Source organism: Exophiala viscosa, assembly GCF_022695815.1.
Source record: "Exophiala viscosa unplaced genomic scaffold EDD37scaffold_1, whole genome shotgun sequence".
Lineage (NCBI taxonomy): Eukaryota > Fungi > Ascomycota > Eurotiomycetes > Chaetothyriales > Herpotrichiellaceae > Exophiala > Exophiala viscosa.
In genome coordinates this window covers 4,125,775-4,145,226 of record NW_026944353.1, presented here as the reverse complement: position 1 = coordinate 4,145,226, position 19,452 = coordinate 4,125,775, and the positions used below count along the sequence as shown (strand labels likewise).

Genomic DNA, 19,452 nt, shown 5'->3' with positions numbered 1-19,452 from the left:
AGTCCTACAAGCCCGAGTAAGGAGGTCGTCGTTCTCTTCGGGAGTTGACAAAGTCCGAGCTTGGCGGGATGACGGCCTGATGGCCCTTAGGGTACCTATCAGGCTACCACCTTGCCGTTCGGGCCTTTCATGAGTCCCGGTCACCACCCTCTACATCTTCATCTTCCTTTTGCAGCGCTTTCATTCATACAGCCTGCATTTCTGCACATGGCGAATGAAGATGTCCACAATGGAGGACAACTCTCCAGCGATCTCCACTCCTCCAGCATCCGCGCGGACTGTTGTTAAGCCGCAGCGTGTTCTGGCCTGCGTGCTTTGTCAACAAAGGAAGGTCCGTTGTGACCGCAGATTTCCATGCGCCAACTGTGTCAAATCCAGCGCGCAATGTGTGCCAGCAACCCTGGTCCCACGTCAGCGGCGTAGAAGGGTCCCCGAGAGAGAGCTTCTGGAGCGCCTTCGCCGCTATGAAACTCTGCTTCGCCAGAATAAAATTGACTTTGAACCTCTGCACACGTCTACTGCAGAGAAGACATCCCCTAATGAGGACATCAAAAGCATTGACTCCCCGGACGATGGGCACTCAGAAGAAAATACCCTCACCCCAGATCAGCCGGCAACAGGCAAGGCACCTGCCAAGGCTGAAACAGTATTCGAAGCCAGGTGACGCTCCCTGTGATGACCAAGTCCACCAGATGACTGACCGCCTTCCAGAAACTACTGGCACACCATGAGACAGCGTGTAGGCCAAGTGATTACACCTGAGACTGGATGCCACTGACAAATAGGACTAGGCTCGAGACCATGAGGATGAGGATGAGGATGACGACGACGATCACGATGACAACGAAAGCCGCCTCCCTCACGATGCTGTGCGTGAGGAAGTGATCAAAAGGGTCTTTGACCAGCTGTATCAGAGTAACGACCACCTTCTCTTTGGCTCACGCACGAGCAACGTAAATCTTCTCACCTTGCACCCCAGCCCAAGCCAGATCTTCAGGCTCTGGCAGATTTACCTCGACAATGTCAACCCTTTGCTCAAAGTCACGCACACACCAACATTGCAAGCACGCATCATCGATGCCGCCGGAAATCTCTCCAACATTGATCCCACATTGGAAGCACTCATGTTCAGCATATACTGCGTATCTGTTCCCAGCCTTGTCGAAGACGAATGTCGCACTTTGTTTGGCTCATCAAGAACAGATCTCCTGACGAGTTACCAGTTCGGCTGTCAACAAGCTCTGATGAACTGTGGGGTCTTACGGTCCAGTGAGGTCGATTCCTTGACAGCACTCTTTCTCTACCTGGTAAGCACGCCAGTTTGCCGTCCTGAACACTATCCTCTGACTGAGTCTAGGTTTCCGTCCGACGAGTTACCGATCCTCGATCTCTGTCCTCGACGCTCGGCGTCGCGATTCGCATTGCCCAACGCTTGAGCATTCAGAATGAGTCAACCAATGCCAAATGTGCCGCCCTCGAAGCGGAGATGCGCCGCAGACTCTGGTGGTCACTGGTCATGTTCGACAATCGTATCGGCGAAATGTCCGATCTGAAGTCCTCCATGTTGGCTCCCACCTGGGCATGCTGCGTTCCTCTGAACATCAACGATTCTGATATCAGTCCGGAGATGAAAATCCCACCAGCTGTATACGACAAACCCACCGATTCCATATTTGTCGTGGTGCGTAGCGAGATTGCCGACTTCGTTCGCCATAGCTCCTTCCACCTCGACTTCACCAACCCTTCCTTGAAGGCTGTCGCAGGTCTGAACACAGCGCACGACCCAGTGGGAGAACACCGCCAGCTGGCCACCCTGGAAAAGAGCATAGAGGACAAATACCTTCAATTCTGCAACCCAGAGAATCCACTCCACTTTATGACGATCTGGTCAACGCGAGGTCACTTCGCGAAATGCCATCTCATGGTATACTACGCTAGGTTTTCGTTTTCCTCCGTGCAGGAAACGGACGCGCAACGTAACCACGCTTTTTCGCTCGCGCTGCACATGCTAGAGTGTGACACGAGGCTCATGGCTTCACCACTTATCAAAGGATATCACTGGCTTCTTCAGATGTATTTCCCTTTCTTTGCGTACATCCATATTGTTCAAGACCTGAAAAGACAGCCTATGACGGCACTTGCCGACAGAGCATGGGAGATCATGAGCGACAACTACAATGGTCGCTTCACGGTCATGGAACAGGACGACCAGATCTTTGCTCGGGTCTTCGCTCGGGTCGTCCTACAGGCCTGGGAGGCTCGTCAAGCGGCGTTCAATGAGCGCGATCAGTCGCTGGATACCCCACGGATTGTATCGAAGATTCAACAGGAACCCCCACGGATTGTGGTGAATATTCAACAGAGACTGGCACAGATCGCTGCAAATTCACAGAACAGCACGGCGGACCTGCAGAACGATATCGGAGGGATGAACCTCGACGATCTACCCATGGCTATGCCAGGTTTTGGTGGCAATGGCGTGCCATACACCCCTAGCTGGCCGGGCTACGCAGGACCTCCAGCTTTGGGAACATACCCTGACCTATTCGGACAGGCTACAATGGATGTCGACGTGAACCCTATTGACTGGACCTCAATGAATTGGAGAGCAATGCAGGGCCCGCCTTGGTAATACTGCTATACTCATAGACTCACGAGTGCCTTATTCTTGATAATGAGAACTGTTCCACCAAGACTGCTTCCACCAGCCAGGTCTGCCACCAACTGGTTGAATCTAGTTCCTCCTTCGCTGGCAAGGTTTGTAACAAGTCCCGATGACCCTGTCGCCTGATTGTCCCACATCTGACCAGTCTGAGCAAACTGCCGTCCACTCTTCAGCGATGCAGGGATGATTGTTGCAAGAGCTGAGACCAACGCGTCGGAAACTTGCGTTGGCTGGAGACGTTGTGTAGTCTGTTGCTGGCTGCTACTCCCAGACTGTCATGTATCCTTTCAGATCTCCTCAACACCCGGCATAGGTGAGCACAAGGTGAAAACATTAGGGAATTCCAGACTCTCATGCCCAGTGGTACAGTCATCCGGCAATGGCCAGCCTTCCAGCGGCGGATCAAAATCATTCAATACTTCCTCAGTATGATTTTGACGCCCAACCTGAGCAAACTGTCCGATCTCCAAGTCAGACTCGTCCTCGATCTCGTGAACGTCTTCATTTGCGGTTTGGATGCGCTTGATACATTGCTTGCTTCGTGCATCGTAGAACCACCCGGATTTTGTAAGCGCTTTTTCCCATGTGGACCATATAGGTAGGCCCCGTACATAGTCGCTTGGAACAAGCCCATCTCTATCTTTCAAGTTCGGATCACATCCGACCTCGAACAGGAAAAGCAGTGTGGAGTACACCCGGGGCTCATCGCTACGTGGCCAGTATCCTGAGCAATAAATATCGCAATAATCATCACTTCTCAAGTCATCAATCCACTTATGCCAGTCGATGTCCTTTGCCGTCGGTTGTTTGTCATCATCCGTCAGGACGGCATCCTCAAGTCGCTGGCCCCCAACATTGTTCTTGCCAAAGGCAGATAGACGCAAAGCATTCTCTTGTTTTGAATTTTCCTTGAGGACTTGTAAGCGGTATTGGAAACTTGCGTGCAAGATCGCAGAATGAAATGCTCCCCTTCCAAAATTGTCGACCGCAGCCAAGTCCACTTTGTACGACACTAAAGCCCTCGGCAGCGCAGCCGTAGACCATGGCATGACGACTGCAAACAGGAAGGGCGTCTGTCCCGTGTTGTTTCTTTCGTCTTTGTCAAGGCCATTTCCTATGAGCGATGCGATGGCTTCCATGTACTCTGCTGACTTGAGGCTCGGTTGCCAAGCTATCTCGAACAGTGGGCTAAGTGAATCGGGGTCACCCGATGTGCACAAATTGATCTCGCAGCCGTGGTCAAAAGCGATATTTGTTAGTCGGATGCATGCCGCGGTTTCATCAAAGCAATCTTCGTCAGTCGTTCGGGCACAAAGCCGGTGGCACCTATCAGTAGACCAACGTTGCCATATGGCAGAGATTAGATCGATTGTGTTGTCCCAGCTGTGTAAATATTAGTACTCTGGGTGCATCGAAAAGACGAGGGTATGATTTACTCATACGCAGTACAGCAATGCCAAACGTCTGCGCCTCCACGCAACAACAACTCGAAAAGCTCAGCGGCTCCTGGATAAATCGCGTACTGGAATAACGTCAGTAGAAAGCACGTTATCACTCCCCAGAGCCTTCTTACAGAGAGTAATGAATGGCCGTCAGGGTTGACATCTGTGGGTGACGCTTTTCTTGTCTCGAAGAGTTCTCTTACCCCCCTGAGATCGTTCTTTTTCACCAAACGGATAATCTCAGCGTCCCACGGCACGACGTTGAAAGCCCTGATTGATGGAGGAATAGAAGCTCGGAACCTGGTGTCGAAAGCTCGGCCGATCGTAATTGAAAGGCCAGTACTGTGCCATTGTGGGTTCGGAACATATGTCATACTGACCATTTCTGTCATGCCTCTGCCTTCATTTTCGTGGCTTTTGAAGGCACGGTATAGTCCTGCGCGAAAGACATCACCGTCAGAATTGAATATGCGCGGCCTTATCTCGAGCATGCCATCTGCCTTTCTCACGAAAGATCTGTCCGTATCCTCAGTTGACATACATAGCAACTGATCGTCTTCTGGAGCGTCGGCTTTGCCAGCATGCCATTGTCTGTGCTGGCCTGCTATTTTCTTCTCGGCTCCTCGGTAAGCCCATCGCAAGACCACACGTAGTGCATCTAGTACCCAGTCGCTACTGAGAGCTTTTCGAAGTTGGTGATGCAATCTGCCATAGCATCTAAAAGTGAGGGGACTGTTATTATCGTTGAAACCTGTGAAGACATGGTTTCGGATCTTTTGTAGAGGTATAATGATCGTCTCGGGGTCTATGGTAGGTAAACATGTAGAAGCCAGGCTCAGGCGGCAGGAAGCAGTTGGATTTGACTGAGGCATGAACGCCGCAACCGGAAAAGGGGTCGGCGTGGACGTGGACAATGTATCGAACACCTCGGAGAAGGCTTCCCCACTCGATTGTTCGAGCATCATCGCCGTGGACGACGATTGAAAGTCTGGCAGAGAATGGTGGAAAGTCTCCAGGAGAGCGGTTGACCTTCCAAGGGCATTCTGGGACATGATCTCACGTTCAAGCGAGCCTGCTGGCACGTTTTCTAGGCTGAGAGCATGGTAGAATGTTGGGGCGGGACCCCCAGTATCGAGCATATTCAGCAAGCCAACAGCAGCGGTTTGTAGAGGTGATCCCAACATCCCTGTAGTTGTCTCTTGCTGCGTTCGAGGCATGGGAAGAAATGTTGATATTGATGCCTCTCCCCATCCGCTTACCGGCAATGATTGAATCGGTAAGATGTCTCCTGCGGGAAGATGGTTAAAGTCGATTGACTTCCCACTTATAGACTGCAGCCGTGGCTTTGAGGTCCTGGGCCTGTTCTTGGGTATTTTCCATTTTGTCTCGAACAAGTATTTGACTTGCTTCTCCCTATGCGCCAAGTTAGCTCATGGGCTGTTGATAAGGCTGAGAAAGGCTAGAGCATGTGCCATATTCAGTAACCCAATATTGTTTCCAGCGTTAGTCTTACGTGATGTTCAGCCCGTCTTCGTCGTGCATGATTTGGACCACTTCTTTCTTGGTTTTTTTCTCCTCGATGTACAGGCGCCTGAGCTTGGGTTTGTGTTGTATCCAGTCGGCATCTGTTGTACGTCGCTTCTTTGGCGTTGATGGTGGCCCACCAATTCTAGACAGTCTCTTATTTCCCGTTGTGGGTGCCATACTGCTTGACCGTTGTATGGAATGTCAGTGCGATATTGAGAAGGTGGACGCAAGAAATTTTCGAATAAGGCTGCGTGATCCTATGTTAAATCTTCGGGTGACTTGGGCAGCATGTCGGCAGCTCGTAACGCTGCCGTGCCGTGCACTGCCAGGGGTCTCTGAAAAGGTACACAGTGAAGCCAATGGAAACAAAGGTCCACGTAGAGGCCGACTTGCGCCAGACCAGTGGCAGCCTGAATGACGGTAAGTGCAACAGGTTTGGGGTTAAACAGGCATCGAATCAAGAACGAATGAGGGAAAAGTCCATAAGGGGGCCAATGAAACATCGATGATGTTTTGGGCGGATTGACCCAATCACAGGAAAAAGGACATAGCGTGAGCGAATCAGCATGGATGTACCATGCCGGCCATCAAATGAATACATATGGTGTATGCAATTTGAAAAAGACCACCCAGAAGGACCAGAGTGAGGGCTAGAAGACAGACCGCAAGAGGGACCACAAGAAAGACCATAACAATGTCTCCCCATGGTATAAAGATGCGAGCAGATTTCGCTGAAGACTCTCGTGAGACACACCAGACACCACCGGTGCAGATACTCAGGTCAAGGACTACACCACTCTACAACTGTAGGCGCTGCCTTTCATTTTCCGACCACTCAGGCTAACCCCTCGAAGGAAGGATCATGAGTACTCGACAGACCAAAGCGACAGAAAGAGCTCAGAGGCTTGCAGCCTTCATGGAAGACAAGGGCACAGGAGCGATTGTGCAATCGGTAGGTGGCCCTTCCTTGAGTGATTATGTTGGCATGTGTAGGGACCAAGTCTGACAACGCCGCACCACAGGATCACGGCAACAGCGGAAACTCAAAATCAAATCCAAAACAGGGTGGGGAAGAGGCTGTCCGCCAACTTGAGCGAACCATGGACCATATGACCAACAAAAGGCTCGTCCAGGAGGCGCAGGAGGCTTGGGAGACAACGAAGATGGATGGAGTGTCTTGACAGTCCAGAGAGGTGAGTTCATGGATCATGTCGCCGATGGAATGTCGCCCAGAAGGCGAAGAAGGCTTGGTAGACAAAAACGTTGGATGAACTGTGATGAACACCAGACACAAGACATGTTGCCTGAATGTTGCTTCTCAGGCGCTGAACTCGTCCTTGTTCTCCTCCACCCATTGCTTGAACCCGGTGGGCGCTTTACCGCCATACTTCTGGATATTGGCAACCGCCTCTTGATACTTAGGTCCCTCAAGACCATCGCTCTTCCCGAGTTCCGCTCTCTTCTTGAGCAAGGCAGCCATTTTCCGGGCAAGAGGCTCTGGTAAATGCGATGTCGTCGTGTAGAATTCCACAGCACCTTCCTCATCAAGGCGCGTGATTCTGGCATCCTTGCCAATCACCCTGCCAATAGTCTCAATAGCATCACCTTGGGAGATAACATCGGGCCCATACAGTAAGATCCAGTTCTTCCCGTTATTCTCTTGAATAACAGCTGGCCCTCTCGCGAGCACCGATCCACTGACCCGACCGATATCCTCGTCTGAGATCCAGTCAAACAGCGCTTCGGGATAAGGAGTTTTTATGTCGCCATTTTTGAACATGTCCTTCCACCTCAATGAATTGGTAGCAAAGGTTCCCGGTCGGACGGCGACGTAGCCGGCTGGTCCATATACTTCTTGCAGCACAGACTCTACCTTTCCATGCGCCAATGCGATAAAGTTGATGTTGTCTGGTGAAAGGCTGGTCAAGTCTTCCGGAACGGTGTAACTGCTGAGGAAGACAACGAACTCAATGCCCGCAGACTTGAGTGCCGTGATGCTAGACCTCATATGGTCCTGCGCCATGAACATCAGGTAGATGAAGGCGCGTTTTGCTCCGGTCTTGGCGACGGCCTCTTCGATTGTTTCCGGCTTCATGAGGTCGGCGTAGACCCTCTCGAAACCACACTCTTTCTCTTGATCTGAATTGAAACCAGGAATGGCCTTCTCGGTATCGCGCATTGCCAGAAAGACTTTGGCACCGTGCTCATGAGCAGCTCGGACAGTCGCCGAGCCAACACGGCCAGTTGGCCCGAAGATGATGACGGGATCCTTGGATGCCATGGTGAATGCTTCCTCTTGTATACAGGGGGTCCTCTTTTGCCGTCGTGAATTGTTGCTAGAAATATGCTGGGTGTCGGATTTCTTCCATCATATAGTCTGTCCGTTCGGGCATATGTGAGGCTGTCTTAACGCCGGAATCCATGGTCCTTTATTTCCGTGACACGCATCGTCATTCATTGACCCGCAAGCTCCAGAAAAGCAGCGTGATGGCTTCAACGTGCTTGTAGCAATTGTGGGCATCATATTAGGTGAGAAGGAAACAAACATATGTGATGACAGCGACAAGAACTAAGTCACCGTTTTCGGCGCCGAAGTGACCTTTTCTGTCCGTCACCTTCACCTCTAGTGGCCACCATCAACGATGAGGACAACAGGTATATGCGCTCATTTGTCCTGTCGGCAGGTCCTACTCTCATTTGAGATACGGTGTCGTTGAACTTACGAAGGAGGTTGAGAGGAGCGCAACCCCTTTTATGGCATCTTCTGGAACTGATCTTCGGCACATGCTCCACCCCAAATCATTCAATTATCAGGCCATCCGAGCATGTGAAAAACTGCTAAACTAACGTGATTACTCTCCGTACGGAGTTACATTCCGGGCCGTTCCCCGGTAGAGGCGGCGGATCGATCAACCAGTCAAATAGCAGGAAACACGCCGAGGTACGTGCGTTTCAGACCCGCGTATTTCGTATTGAGAAGAACATGTACCAGCATACTTCACGACATCCGAGGTACGGAGTACATTACTGTCTTTGGATCTTCGAGCGCAATTAAGTATGCGTGAGTGAAGAATGGAATTCTTCCAGCAGAAGCAACTGAGAATCAAAACCTCAACAAGACAAAATCATGGCTGAGATCGAATCAAAACCGCTCGTAAGTGACTCGGCGTCCCGTATGGCAAGAAGCATGAAAGACCTTACTCTCCGGCATATAGTTGCAAATTCAATTGGACATGGCCACATGCTCCGACAACCCAGCTACTGAGCGGGTGGGCAAACACTCGTATCCCTGGCTGGGACCTGAGTACAGCAACGGCACTATGAGTTTCGAAACGCATTTTCAGGACTATGAAATTGAGAATCCCGCGGTGCTACTCCAGCAAGCACTTGGCGATGCCTGGCGGAGGTTCGTGGATGTTGTCGTAGCAGAGATGGACGAGGCTGTGACGAAATGCACTATCTTGCCTTGATCGCCGACAGCATTCTTCATGACCTTCGCGGCCACGGTGGTCAGTGCACGCAAGGTACCACACCATGGAAAGAGGACGGCGTTCATTTTGGGAGTTCAAAGACATGGGATTGACAATAATGAACACTGAAAGGCCTTTTCCGGTGGTCAGCTTCAGATTCTGAATGCCTTGATAATCTGTGTACGCAGCACATACATACCGCTTTTCTCCCCCAGGGACTCAATGCTAAAGCATTGCTCTCCTTTGCTTCCTGACTTCCGCCACTTCTTCCAAGAATCTTTCAGGCACATCAACCTCCTTGTCCCGGATATAGTCAGCAAAGCCTTTCCCCAAGGCATCCAGCAAGCGACAACTGCTGACACCTCTCCCCAGTGGACCGTAAATGACGAAATGTACAGCCTGAATATTGGCAAACTCCATCCTCTCAATGAAGAAGTCCTCCTTCCAGTCCTCTCCCATGAGCTCTTGCAACCTCGCTCTCGTCATAAACGCCTGCAGCCAAGGATATTGTTCAGCCTTGCGCACGAAGATGCCGAAGTTGATATTGGCGCCCTTATCGCCCGACCTGGCCAGACATATATTCCCCAGCCTCGCTTTCCGCGTGGTCCCAAACGATGCGATCTCAACTGGATGTGCGGTCTCGTAGTTCTCCCGCGGTATCAACTCTTGATACTTAGGAGGATGCGCGGCATCCACTCTCTCAACATCTTCGCCGCCCGCCGACAAAACAGCCACGCCCTCCTTCAAGTCATCCTGGGCACACACCGCCGGGTAGAATGCGAGGTACGATCGCGGGTGTGCCGTCCTCGTGTCCAGCGACAAATGCATGCCCGAAAAATGCATCATGGCGACTTCACTCCAGCCCTTGAGCAATGCGTATATGAGTGCTTCCGTATCCGCCTGCACAAACACCCGGAGGTACGTGGTACTTGCGAACTGCGATCTTGGGTTCGCCTCCGGCACGCCCAAGACCTGGAAGTCCAGCAACTGGAACTTGTCAATCAGCCCCTTTTGCGTCATATCATGTCTGAGCTGCTTCTCAAACAATTCGAACTTCTCCTTCGTGCCATAACCAGTCGCATTGATAAGTAACTGGCCTTCATACCCGCCATGGTAGAAGATGGCCAACTTCGTCGTTGGAGGTGGTGGCGAGCCCTTGATGTTTGATAGTTTGACTCGATTCTTGCCTACCTGCTCGATCCTGACACCAGTCGTGTCGGCCGCCACATCGGAGTTGAGGTAGATCGAGCCCTGCAATTCATACAGAAACTGGCATTTGACGTTGTCCTCGTTGACCAACCCGTTGGTGTCCTCGTGCTTGGTGATGACTGACGTTCCATCTACCGCGATCTCCGCGATCCCGTACGACAGATCAACAAATGTGTCCAACGGGTACTCGTCGAAGCCGGAGAAGTTCGACCCAGTCACGTATGCAGAGCATTCGATCAAGTGTCCCGCCACCAGTGCGCCTGCCAGATTGTCGTAATCAGTGTCGGACCATCCATGCCAATACCAGGCTGCGCCAATGACAGGACTTGCATCTGCCACCCGGCCGCAAATGATCACGTCGGCGCCGAGCTCGAGACCTTTGACAATGGCTCGAGCTCCCAGGTAAGCATTCGCGCTAACGATAGGCTTACCCTTGGTATCCAGCAGGTCAGTTGCGTTCTGGGCGAGTGACACTTTGTTGTTCTCGCTGTCCAGATGACGGGGCAGTTTTCCTGTCTTCTCCAACTCCGTCTTGACTTCCTGTAGAAGGTCGTCGCCGTAAACATATGCGATTTTCAAGTCAAGACCTTTGTCGTTGGCGAACTTCTGCGCCTTCTGTGCTAGACCTTTGGGGTTCAGCGCGCCTCCGTTGATGATGATCTTGATGCCTTTGTCCTTGATGACATCGAGAGTCTGCTCGAGGCCGTCCCAAGCGGTGGGCTCCCATCCGTCATGTCGACCTGCTGCCATCTTCTCGGCGTTCTCAGCCAGGTTCATCTCCGCGAGGTAATCTCCAGTAATGAAGTCCATCGGGCCCAGAGTGGCTTGTCGCCTCATTTGGTATCCCGGGTCGCCACGAGCTCCTGAACAGTTGGCGATACGACATGGTCGATTTGGCCGAGGCGTTCCTGGCCCAGGATCCCCCATCTTGTCTTGCTAATGCGAGTGAAATCAGGTCGGTCGGAGAACCCAGTACTGTCCAGCAGACTTCACCCGCCTGTAGCGATGCTATAGGTAGCAGGACTTTATCATGCGAGGCTTGCGAGTTGCACGTCGAAGTATCGCATGTGCAGCTCAACACCACCAGACCTGAATCGCCGGAGTCCAGTACGAGGTTGAAAGAGGTAACACGTACGTCGCACGAAGCAGACGTGGAGTTTCCACCAAGACTTCCTGTGAGCTGTGATATACCGCTCCTACCTTTGCCAGATTGATGTGCTTCACTTAGCCAGTCACGAGGTATACGTCCCTTTAACTATTCTTGGTCAACAAGAAAGCTCTCTCACCAGCAGCCCTTGGGGAAAGGGTCAGCGGATACTCATGATTTGGACTTCCGAGGGCACGAATGCCTCGGTTGGAAAGACTTTGAAGTCAAATCTAGAGCTTAGGAACCAGCCAATAGTGATTGTGGAATCTGCGATGCTGTATTGACTCGACTCCTCACGACTGACGTTTTTAGCTGGGGTTCCATCGGATATACTCCACATTCTCGCGTCACCACCTTTTGCCTCGGCTCTATTTACTGGGGTGCATGTCACTGGGCACGCGATTCTGAGTAGTGACAACCGATTGCCGACACTGACACAGTCGATAGGTGTACAAGCCTTCTCCATTTTGAAGCCTGAGTCAGAGAATGTCCTATCGCTGCAGGGTCCGCTTCTCAAATAGGTCATCTACTCGCATGTTCATGGTCAGTTGCAGAAGGTGTTTGTCACTCTAAGGCGCCTTACCCTGTCTTACCTTGTTGAAGCCAAGGGTTGGCAAAACGTACTATCAAAACGTCCTCGCGTGTCGATTTCGATAGTTGCAATCCGGGCGATTTGTCTTGCTCAATCACGTCAATTTGGGACTTCTTACCCACAAACAAGTACTGTTGAGCACTATACAAGATGGGCAGCGTTGAGGCTCCTGAGAAGGATATCCTTTCATCCTACTCGATTCCAGCCGAGTCGAAGAAGCTCCTTACCGAAGCGCTGCTCAACAATCCCAAGATAGCCAAGGACATCCCAAAGGAGGCCCATGATTTCGCATCTCGCATCACCTTCAACGGCTCGGATCTCCCGTCGATCCCGATCAACTGGCGCTTCGCGGAATCTGCAGCTAGTTTGAAAGCCTTTGAAGCATGCATCATTTCGGCGCTCGTGAAGCGTAAATATGAGGTCGAGCTCTCCGGTGCAGCAATCGATACGGACCATGCACAATTATTCTTCATGTCAACACTGCTCTGGAAGATCAATCCGGACTCAGACCACCCTATCACACTCAGAGAGGTGGATGGAAAGGATGGCTTGATCCCCAATTATGACATTCACAACATGGCGTCCACTATGTATCGCCAGTGTGCGACCAATATCTACCGTACCAAGGATGGTCGCTTTTTCCATCTGCACGGTAGCATGAACCCTGATCCGACTCTCGAAAGTATTGGCTTTCCCACAGACCGGCCAGAGCTGAAGACCTGGGAGGAAGCGATGCAGCCGTTCATCGAGAAGCTTGCGACCATTGACTCGGCGGAGATACAGCATCTTGCTTCAGACGTCTTCAAGCAGGCTGGTGTCATTGCCGAAACAGTCGACTCGTTCCATGCTTCTGAGCATGGACGAGCAAACGCACACGTCGGCCTCTTCGAGATACATGCTGTTCCGAGTCCAACACACAAACCGTCCTGGTGGCCGTCAACACCACATACCTCGGCCAAGAGACCGCTGGCTGGTCTGAAAGTCATCGACTTGACGCGTGTCATCGCTGCTCCGTCGGTGACGCGGGGTCTGGCCGAATTGGGAGCCAGCGTCATGCGCGTGACCTCGCCAAACCTTTGCGACTATAGTGGTCTGCATATCGACTTGAACTGGGGCAAATGGGAGTGTAGTCTGGATCTGAAAAAGGAGAGCGACAAAGCCAAGTTGGCCAAGCTGATCAAGGATGCTGACGTGGTGGTTCAGGGCTATCGCCCGGGAGTGCTGGACAAGTATGGGTTCGGCCAAGAAGGAATCATCGATCTGGTCAAAGACCGTGAGCGGGGGATCATCTCGGTTCGAGAGAACTGCTATGGCTGGAATGGGCCGTGGTCGTATCGCTCCGGCTGGCAGCAGATCAGCGATGCATGTATAGGGATATCTGCTGGCTTCGGCATGGCCATGGGTCTGAAGGATAACGAAGCTGTGACTCCGGTATTCCCAAACAGCGACTACATGACCGGTATTGCGGGCTTGACTGGCATCTTGTGCGCCCTGATGCGTCGAGCTGAAGACGGTGGAAGCTACAAGATTGATGTCGCTTTGAACTATTACAATCAGTGGTTGGCGGACTCGGTAGGTGAGTATCCCGAAGCGATCTGGCAGGATGTGTGGAAGAGGAGTGGAAAGGAAGTCTTCAGGTAAGTCTGCATGCAATGAGCAAGGGGGCAAGCAACGCTGACACCTACCTTTCTCCGGCAGGTCATATCATAATATGAACTACATGCTGCCTCGATATCTGGGCATGATAGCGAAAAGTGGCAAGTTGTTGAAGCCGGAGTTCTTCGAGGATCGAGAGACCAGAGCCCTGAACGCTGTAGTGCGGACCGTCAAGCCGATCATTTCGTTCGACAATGACCAGGTCGAGCTGAAGTACAATGTTGGGACGCGAGGGAATGGCCACGACGCGCCGCGATGGCCAGACGATTTGATGACAGAGGTTGTTGAGTAAGAAGACGAAAGACGGGCACTGGGTGCTAGTCTGATAGTCTTTGCGTTATCTTGATCCGTATGCAATCGTCCGGAGACTCATCCCGAACACAATATCTGGGGATGATAGTGGTGAATCGTCTTCCAGACCTCAACTTGATTGCCATCAGGCCACATTGCTTGGCACGTGCTTGGCTAAAGTGCATGCAGGTGTCATTTGAACTGTCATATATGGCTCGGCAGAGTTGCCCTTTCATCTTTACTCTACTTCACGATTCCTAACACGTAAAGAGGGCTGGATTGTAATCCACCTCAAGTCCAGTTTGTTCCGAACATGCTGTTGCCAACGAGTCTGTTGCGCCATTGATGGATCATGGAATGAGCTTGCCATCTCTCAAGATCTCAGCGACATCTCTCGCCTAGAAACACTTGAGTCTTGGTGTTGGAGTTGCCAAGCTCTTCAGGTGAGTCTGGCCAAACCATCCATGGATGCTGCCTGGTGTGCGTGATTTCGGCCATGGCCGGCGAATAACTACGAAGTGGTCTGACCACAATTGTCCCCATATCCAGAGATGGCGAGATACTGCTGTCAGTGCTCTTCCCTATTGGTCTCGACCAGTCCTGTCAACTCCCTCCAACACGGTCTCTTAGCTGAACATCTCCCCTCTATGCTGCTGACCCCAGACGACATCCTCGCTGGAATTGAGACAATTGCTTGACGCAGATATATCATATATATTCACGGTCATCTCGACCGGTCTGCCTCGCCTTTTCAAGCTTGGAGCAAGACAACGACATCCAGCTATTCTAACAATCAACAACCACAACCACGAGAACTATTACCCCGCAACAATAGCAAAGGCCAGCCAAACAAATGGCCACAAACCACTCAGAGAAGCACTCATATGTGTCTGCACCAGACGAAGGCACATCACACACACAACATGTCGGCGAAAAGGCTATTCACCCTGAACCACCAAAACGACGTGATTCCAAATTTGGACATGTCATGGACTCACTTCGCCGTTCTTTCTCTACCGAACACAAACCCTCCCTTGACCGCAAAAGTAGCCAACATGAAGCCCACCTGCGAAAAGTGCGTGAGCAAGACGAGGTTGAGCGGGCTCGCGCCGCTGAAGAGATGGTGTGGGAATCGGGCGAAACCAAAGAGTCAACGAGTCCGGCCGTCGAAGCCCGTAAGTCTTTTGATCTCAACGAGAACAATATGGGCGCTGACTCGGAGCAAAGGGAGGAACAGCTGGGGTTGGCCCGGCCTCGGCACAACCGATGACGCTGCTGACGCATGGGATGAACCTGACAAAAGACTACGTGCCAGCAAGAATGCTGGGAAAGCCACCCCGATGGAGCTCAGAGCCGAAGCTGCAGCATACGGAGCTTTTGGTAATGCGGCCGAGAATGAGAATTATGGCTGGCCAGGTCTGGGTGGTCTGCCAGGGCCTAAATGATCGACAACATCAGGGGGTATGATATGCCCAGACGATTGAACGAATCTGGATCAGGTTATGGGTAATGGAGGTCACGAATCAAAGCGGTGCAACAGTCACCTTCTGCAAATCATTGGCATTGGCGATGAGCAGAATTAAGGCTAGTGAGGCCATGTATCTTACACTCAAGGCTGGAACGTGGACTTCGCATGTTTTCCTCAACTACGAGTACGAGTATCAGCGCAAACAATGATCTGTTGTTATTGTCAGGACCCGTACTCCGACCGTGCTGATTGCGAGCTGAATATCGAGCGGTGCTCGGTAATGCTGCAATAGACGGCGCGTGCATGAGACCGTCGACTCGCAATTACCAACGAAAGCACCTGCACGACGTTTCTGGAATGGGCGCGTACAGACTTGTAATGACGCAACGGCCATTGAAGACTTCCGGGCTCTCGGTCCCCACAAGTCCACAGCCATTCGGGGCCTGTGGAAGATGTGCAGGTGAGAACGTTCTAGCGTTCTCTGGAGGCCACCACGGTAATTAGGATCCGATTGGTCTGTAATGACGCCAAACTGGGGAACCTTGCAAGTCTTGCTGAATGCTTCCACACTCGACAACGATATGCAAATGAATTAAACAAGATGCATATCCCTGTGGCAGATGAGGCAAAACAGCGATGTGATTGGAAGGGAGCACTCGCTCATGATTCGCCGGTGCAACTATTCCTTGTCGACGGTCACCACGAAATCTCTGGAAATTTCGACCATGTTTCTCGCTTCTCGCATAGAATGTTCGTGATGCCCAAACAGGAAATACGCGCAATATCTAGAAACTTCACGCCACCTACTCGTGACCACCCTCCTTCCCCACCTTACAATCTCCTTGATCTTTCCAGAAATTTCACCCATGGCCCTTCACAACTATAAATGTCACGCCTTCTCATCCTCAACAACATTTCAAGTTCACCAGATCAGAAACCAAACAACTTCATGACTAGTACACTTCGAAGACTTCCACACCGAGTTCTAAGCTCAGCTTCTCGTATCGCAGAACCAACTATCAATCAAACACAAACGAGAAAGATGGCGCTCTTCCCACGCTTCAGTCCATCCTACGCCCCATACCATCGCCACGAGTACACACCATTCTTCAAACTCTTCGACGACACATTCTCCGAACTCCAAAAGATCTCCGACAACGCCCAGAAGAGCTTCAACCCCAAATTCGACGTCAAGGAGGAGAAGGACAAATACATCCTCGAAGGCGAATTGCCGGGCATCGCACAGAAGGACGTGAGCATTGAATTCGCCGACGAACAGACCCTCACTATCAAAGGCCGCACCGAGCATGTCCGAGAAGAAGGCCAGAAACCAGGCACTGGCGCTGCTGAAAGTCAAAAGCAAGGTGACCAACCTGCGCAACAGGAGGGTGGTCAACAGACACAAAATGGCCACTCGTCAACTCAAGTCGCAACCACAGGCGGCAAAGAAGTCGGCAAGCACCAGCCAGAACACACCTACTGGGTCACCGAACGCAGCGTTGGCGAGTTTGCACGCAGCTTCTCCTTCCCCAACCGTGTTGACCAGGAGAATGTCCGTGCCAGCTTGAAGAACGGCATCCTCAGCGTCGTCGTTCCCAAGTTACAGAAGGTCAACACCTCCAGGAAAGTTGAAATCAGTGACGAGTAAAATCCAACCACACCTGCAACAACTCGAAACGGATGATATCAAAAGTCGAAATTTTGTTCCTAAACACGACAATCCTTTGATTCCTTGATTCCAAAAACCAACGGACGTCAATATGAACACATCAACATCACGAAGTCACAATACAACATCATGCATCATTCCTTAGCATTAGCAGGTGTTTGTCAATTTGATGAGATACTTGTGAGCGATAACAATGGCTCGGTCTCCGTGGTCGCCTAACATAATATTATCACTAATCGTCTTCCTTGCCGCGTTACTGCATCGAATGTCGCAACCCCTGTCATATGTGTAGATTTAGGAGGTACTGACGTCCAGGCGGCCTTATCCAGAAGGTATCTTTCTGCGCAGCCCCGCTATCGCACCAAACAACTGCCTGAAACGCCCAACGACCGTAAATTCGCGTACGCTCTAAACGCGGTATAAACCAGACATGGCGTCCGGGACGTCAGCGAGGCCTTGATTGGGCATATTTTGGTTTCCGCCCCTTATGGGATTCATGTTCCTTATGTAACCTCAGCCCCCTTGCTGATGTGCCAGGCTGCAACATTTCTTTCATGATTGTCATGCTCGATAAAGAATAAATAGCCCGCCCTCAGCAATAGGCAATCCTTCAACTATGCAAGCTCAGTAACTTGTCACCCGAGAAGGTCAATTGAGGGAAATTGTTGTCGGCGCTCTCCTGCTTTTCAGGCAATATGCATACCGAGGAAGCTAGTGTACGACACCCCGCCGAAGCTGAACTCCTGCTCAGCTCTCCCCAACCCGACACGAAGCAGCGATCCAGGCAGCATACAATAATATTTTGGAAACTATGTACAGCCGCATTCTTCGTCGACCTTGCATTGCAGATACTTCAGCCTGCTCAAACGCAGATTCTCGAAAGCATTTATTGCGCGCAATGGTATGAACAACATCCTGCTCCCGGTGTACCGCTCCACGGACACATACCGGAATCATATTGCAAGATTGGCCCGGTGCAGACGCAGGTATCCTCGCTCAAGGGATGGCTTGAGGTCGCTCTGTCCGCGCCAGGCCTTCTTATGAGCATACCCATCGGCATGCTTTCAGATGCAGTTGGGCGACGCTACTTATTCATCATCAATGTCTTGACTCTATTCCTGGGAGAGGCATGGATCACTTTCGTTTGTTGGTTCGGTGGCCAAATGCCTCTTTATACGACCTTGCTTGCAGGCAGTCTTGGGCTATTGACTGGTGGAACGATCGTGACGGAGATGCTTTTCGTGTGCTGCTTGACGGATGTGAGTCCTGGAGAACAACTGACAAAATCTTTCTTCCGCGCAACGGCATTTGGGCAATTTAGTAAAGTGGTCGGGCCACTGATCGCGGGAGCGTTGATGAAAGTGGACGCCTGGTTTGCTGTCTATGCTGGTCTGGCATGTCTGGGCATCATGGTCATGATGATCACGACGATACCAGAAACACTACGCTCGAAAGAACACACCGAATATACACGGACGGCGACTGCGGCACAAGACGTGAAACCAACTTACCGGAGGAGGCTCTTACTTGCCTCATCAAGTCAGTCGGTACAACAGGTTTTGAAGATCTGGAGCGACTGGCGGTTGGTTTTTGTGGCATTAATGTACCCTTTCAAGATGGTGCACTTTGCCCTGGACGACTTGATTCAGCGATATGTCTCGGACAGATATGGTTGGACCCTCGCGGATGCGACACTGCTGTACTCCATCCAGGCCATCTCCACGACGCTGATGCTCTTGGTTATTTTACCCATTATCTCCGATCAGATTGACCACTGGTACTCGCTGAGTGTCCTCCAGAGGAATGTGGTACTGACCAGGACATCTGTTGCCATTCTGGCACTGGCGTATCTCGCAATTGGATTCGCACCGAACATTCCAATCATGGTCATCGGCCTATTTGTCGAGACACTTGCGACAGGCCTGCCTAGCGCTATGCGGGCTCTTGCTGCGGCTTTGGTGGCCCATGAAGATAAAGGGCGAGTGTACTCGGTGCTGGCGGTAGCGGAGGCGCTCAGCGCGATAATCGCTTACCCAGTCACCGCACAGCTCTTCAATATTGGGCTTGCAAAGGGGGGAGGAGCATGGCTTGGATTACCGTATGATGTCATCGCACTTGGGGGCGCTGTGGTATTTGCTGTGATGTGTCTGCTTCGCTTCGAGAGGCGCATGAGGGTGTAAAGAGCCAGACGAAAGATAGTAGTGGCATGAGCCTCGTAGACCGAATATGAGTGGATAAAACAATAAGCGGCATCTGTGTGGAAGGGCACCTAATTGATGAGTGACATGGCGTCATAGACGGGGGGATGCTTTAGGC

General features: G+C 51.5%; 9 protein-coding genes across 9 annotated transcripts; 6 read left to right on the top strand and 3 right to left on the bottom strand.

The window, feature by feature from the left end:
- Positions 1-229: 229 nt before the first annotated feature.
- On the top strand, positions 230-2,792 carry EDD37DRAFT_671791 (putative C6 transcription factor; the record flags this gene model as incomplete). The annotated part of the gene is made up of 4 exons (XM_062819431.1): positions 230-660; positions 712-739; positions 792-1,307; positions 1,358-2,792. The coding sequence occupies 4 exons, from the start codon at positions 230-232 to the stop codon at positions 2,630-2,632; spliced, it is 2,250 nt and encodes a 749-aa protein (XP_062675911.1). The 3' UTR covers positions 2,633-2,792.
- Positions 2,793-2,952: 160 nt separating this feature from the next.
- EDD37DRAFT_604887 (uncharacterized protein) lies at positions 2,953-5,324 on the bottom strand (the record flags this gene model as incomplete). The annotated part of the gene is made up of 3 exons (XM_062814779.1): positions 2,953-4,048; positions 4,108-4,187; positions 4,239-5,324. 3 exons carry the CDS (start codon positions 5,322-5,324, stop codon positions 2,953-2,955), a joined length of 2,262 nt encoding a protein of 753 aa, XP_062675910.1.
- A 1,628-nt stretch (positions 5,325-6,952) lies between these two features.
- EDD37DRAFT_645746 (uncharacterized protein) lies at positions 6,953-7,915 on the bottom strand (the record flags this gene model as incomplete). Its single annotated transcript, XM_062817660.1, has 1 exon — positions 6,953-7,915. One exon carries the CDS (start codon positions 7,913-7,915, stop codon positions 6,953-6,955), a length of 963 nt encoding a protein of 320 aa, XP_062675909.1.
- A 732-nt stretch (positions 7,916-8,647) lies between these two features.
- On the top strand, positions 8,648-9,217 carry EDD37DRAFT_78321 (uncharacterized protein). Its single transcript, XM_062820286.1, has 2 exons — positions 8,648-8,788; positions 8,850-9,217. Exons 1-2 carry the CDS (start codon positions 8,762-8,764, stop codon positions 9,102-9,104), a joined length of 282 nt encoding a protein of 93 aa, XP_062675908.1. The 5' UTR covers positions 8,648-8,761; the 3' UTR covers positions 9,105-9,217.
- On the bottom strand, positions 8,932-11,430 carry EDD37DRAFT_78104 (uncharacterized protein). Its single transcript, XM_062820285.1, has one exon. The coding sequence runs from the start codon at positions 11,238-11,240 to the stop codon at positions 9,330-9,332; it is 1,911 nt and encodes a 636-aa protein (XP_062675907.1). The 5' UTR covers positions 11,241-11,430; the 3' UTR covers positions 8,932-9,329.
- Positions 11,431-12,094: 664 nt separating this feature from the next.
- Positions 12,095-14,412, top strand: EDD37DRAFT_78482 (alpha-methylacyl-CoA racemase). The gene is made up of 2 exons (XM_062820287.1): positions 12,095-13,689; positions 13,751-14,412. Exons 1-2 carry the CDS (start codon positions 12,203-12,205, stop codon positions 13,998-14,000), a joined length of 1,737 nt encoding a protein of 578 aa, XP_062675906.1. The 5' UTR covers positions 12,095-12,202; the 3' UTR covers positions 14,001-14,412.
- A 440-nt stretch (positions 14,413-14,852) lies between these two features.
- On the top strand, positions 14,853-15,872 carry EDD37DRAFT_671785 (uncharacterized protein; the record flags this gene model as incomplete). The annotated part of the gene is made up of 2 exons (XM_062819430.1): positions 14,853-15,174; positions 15,227-15,872. The coding sequence occupies 2 exons, from the start codon at positions 14,853-14,855 to the stop codon at positions 15,442-15,444; spliced, it is 540 nt and encodes a 179-aa protein (XP_062675905.1). The 3' UTR covers positions 15,445-15,872.
- A 637-nt stretch (positions 15,873-16,509) lies between these two features.
- EDD37DRAFT_645741 (HSP20-like chaperone) lies at positions 16,510-17,115 on the top strand (the record flags this gene model as incomplete). Its single annotated transcript, XM_062817659.1, has 1 exon — positions 16,510-17,115. The coding sequence occupies one exon, from the start codon at positions 16,510-16,512 to the stop codon at positions 17,113-17,115; it is 606 nt and encodes a 201-aa protein (XP_062675904.1).
- A 716-nt stretch (positions 17,116-17,831) lies between these two features.
- EDD37DRAFT_604880 (major facilitator superfamily domain-containing protein) lies at positions 17,832-19,316 on the top strand (the record flags this gene model as incomplete). Its single annotated transcript, XM_062814778.1, has 1 exon — positions 17,832-19,316. The coding sequence occupies one exon, from the start codon at positions 17,832-17,834 to the stop codon at positions 19,314-19,316; it is 1,485 nt and encodes a 494-aa protein (XP_062675903.1).
- Positions 19,317-19,452: the final 136 nt, after the last annotated feature.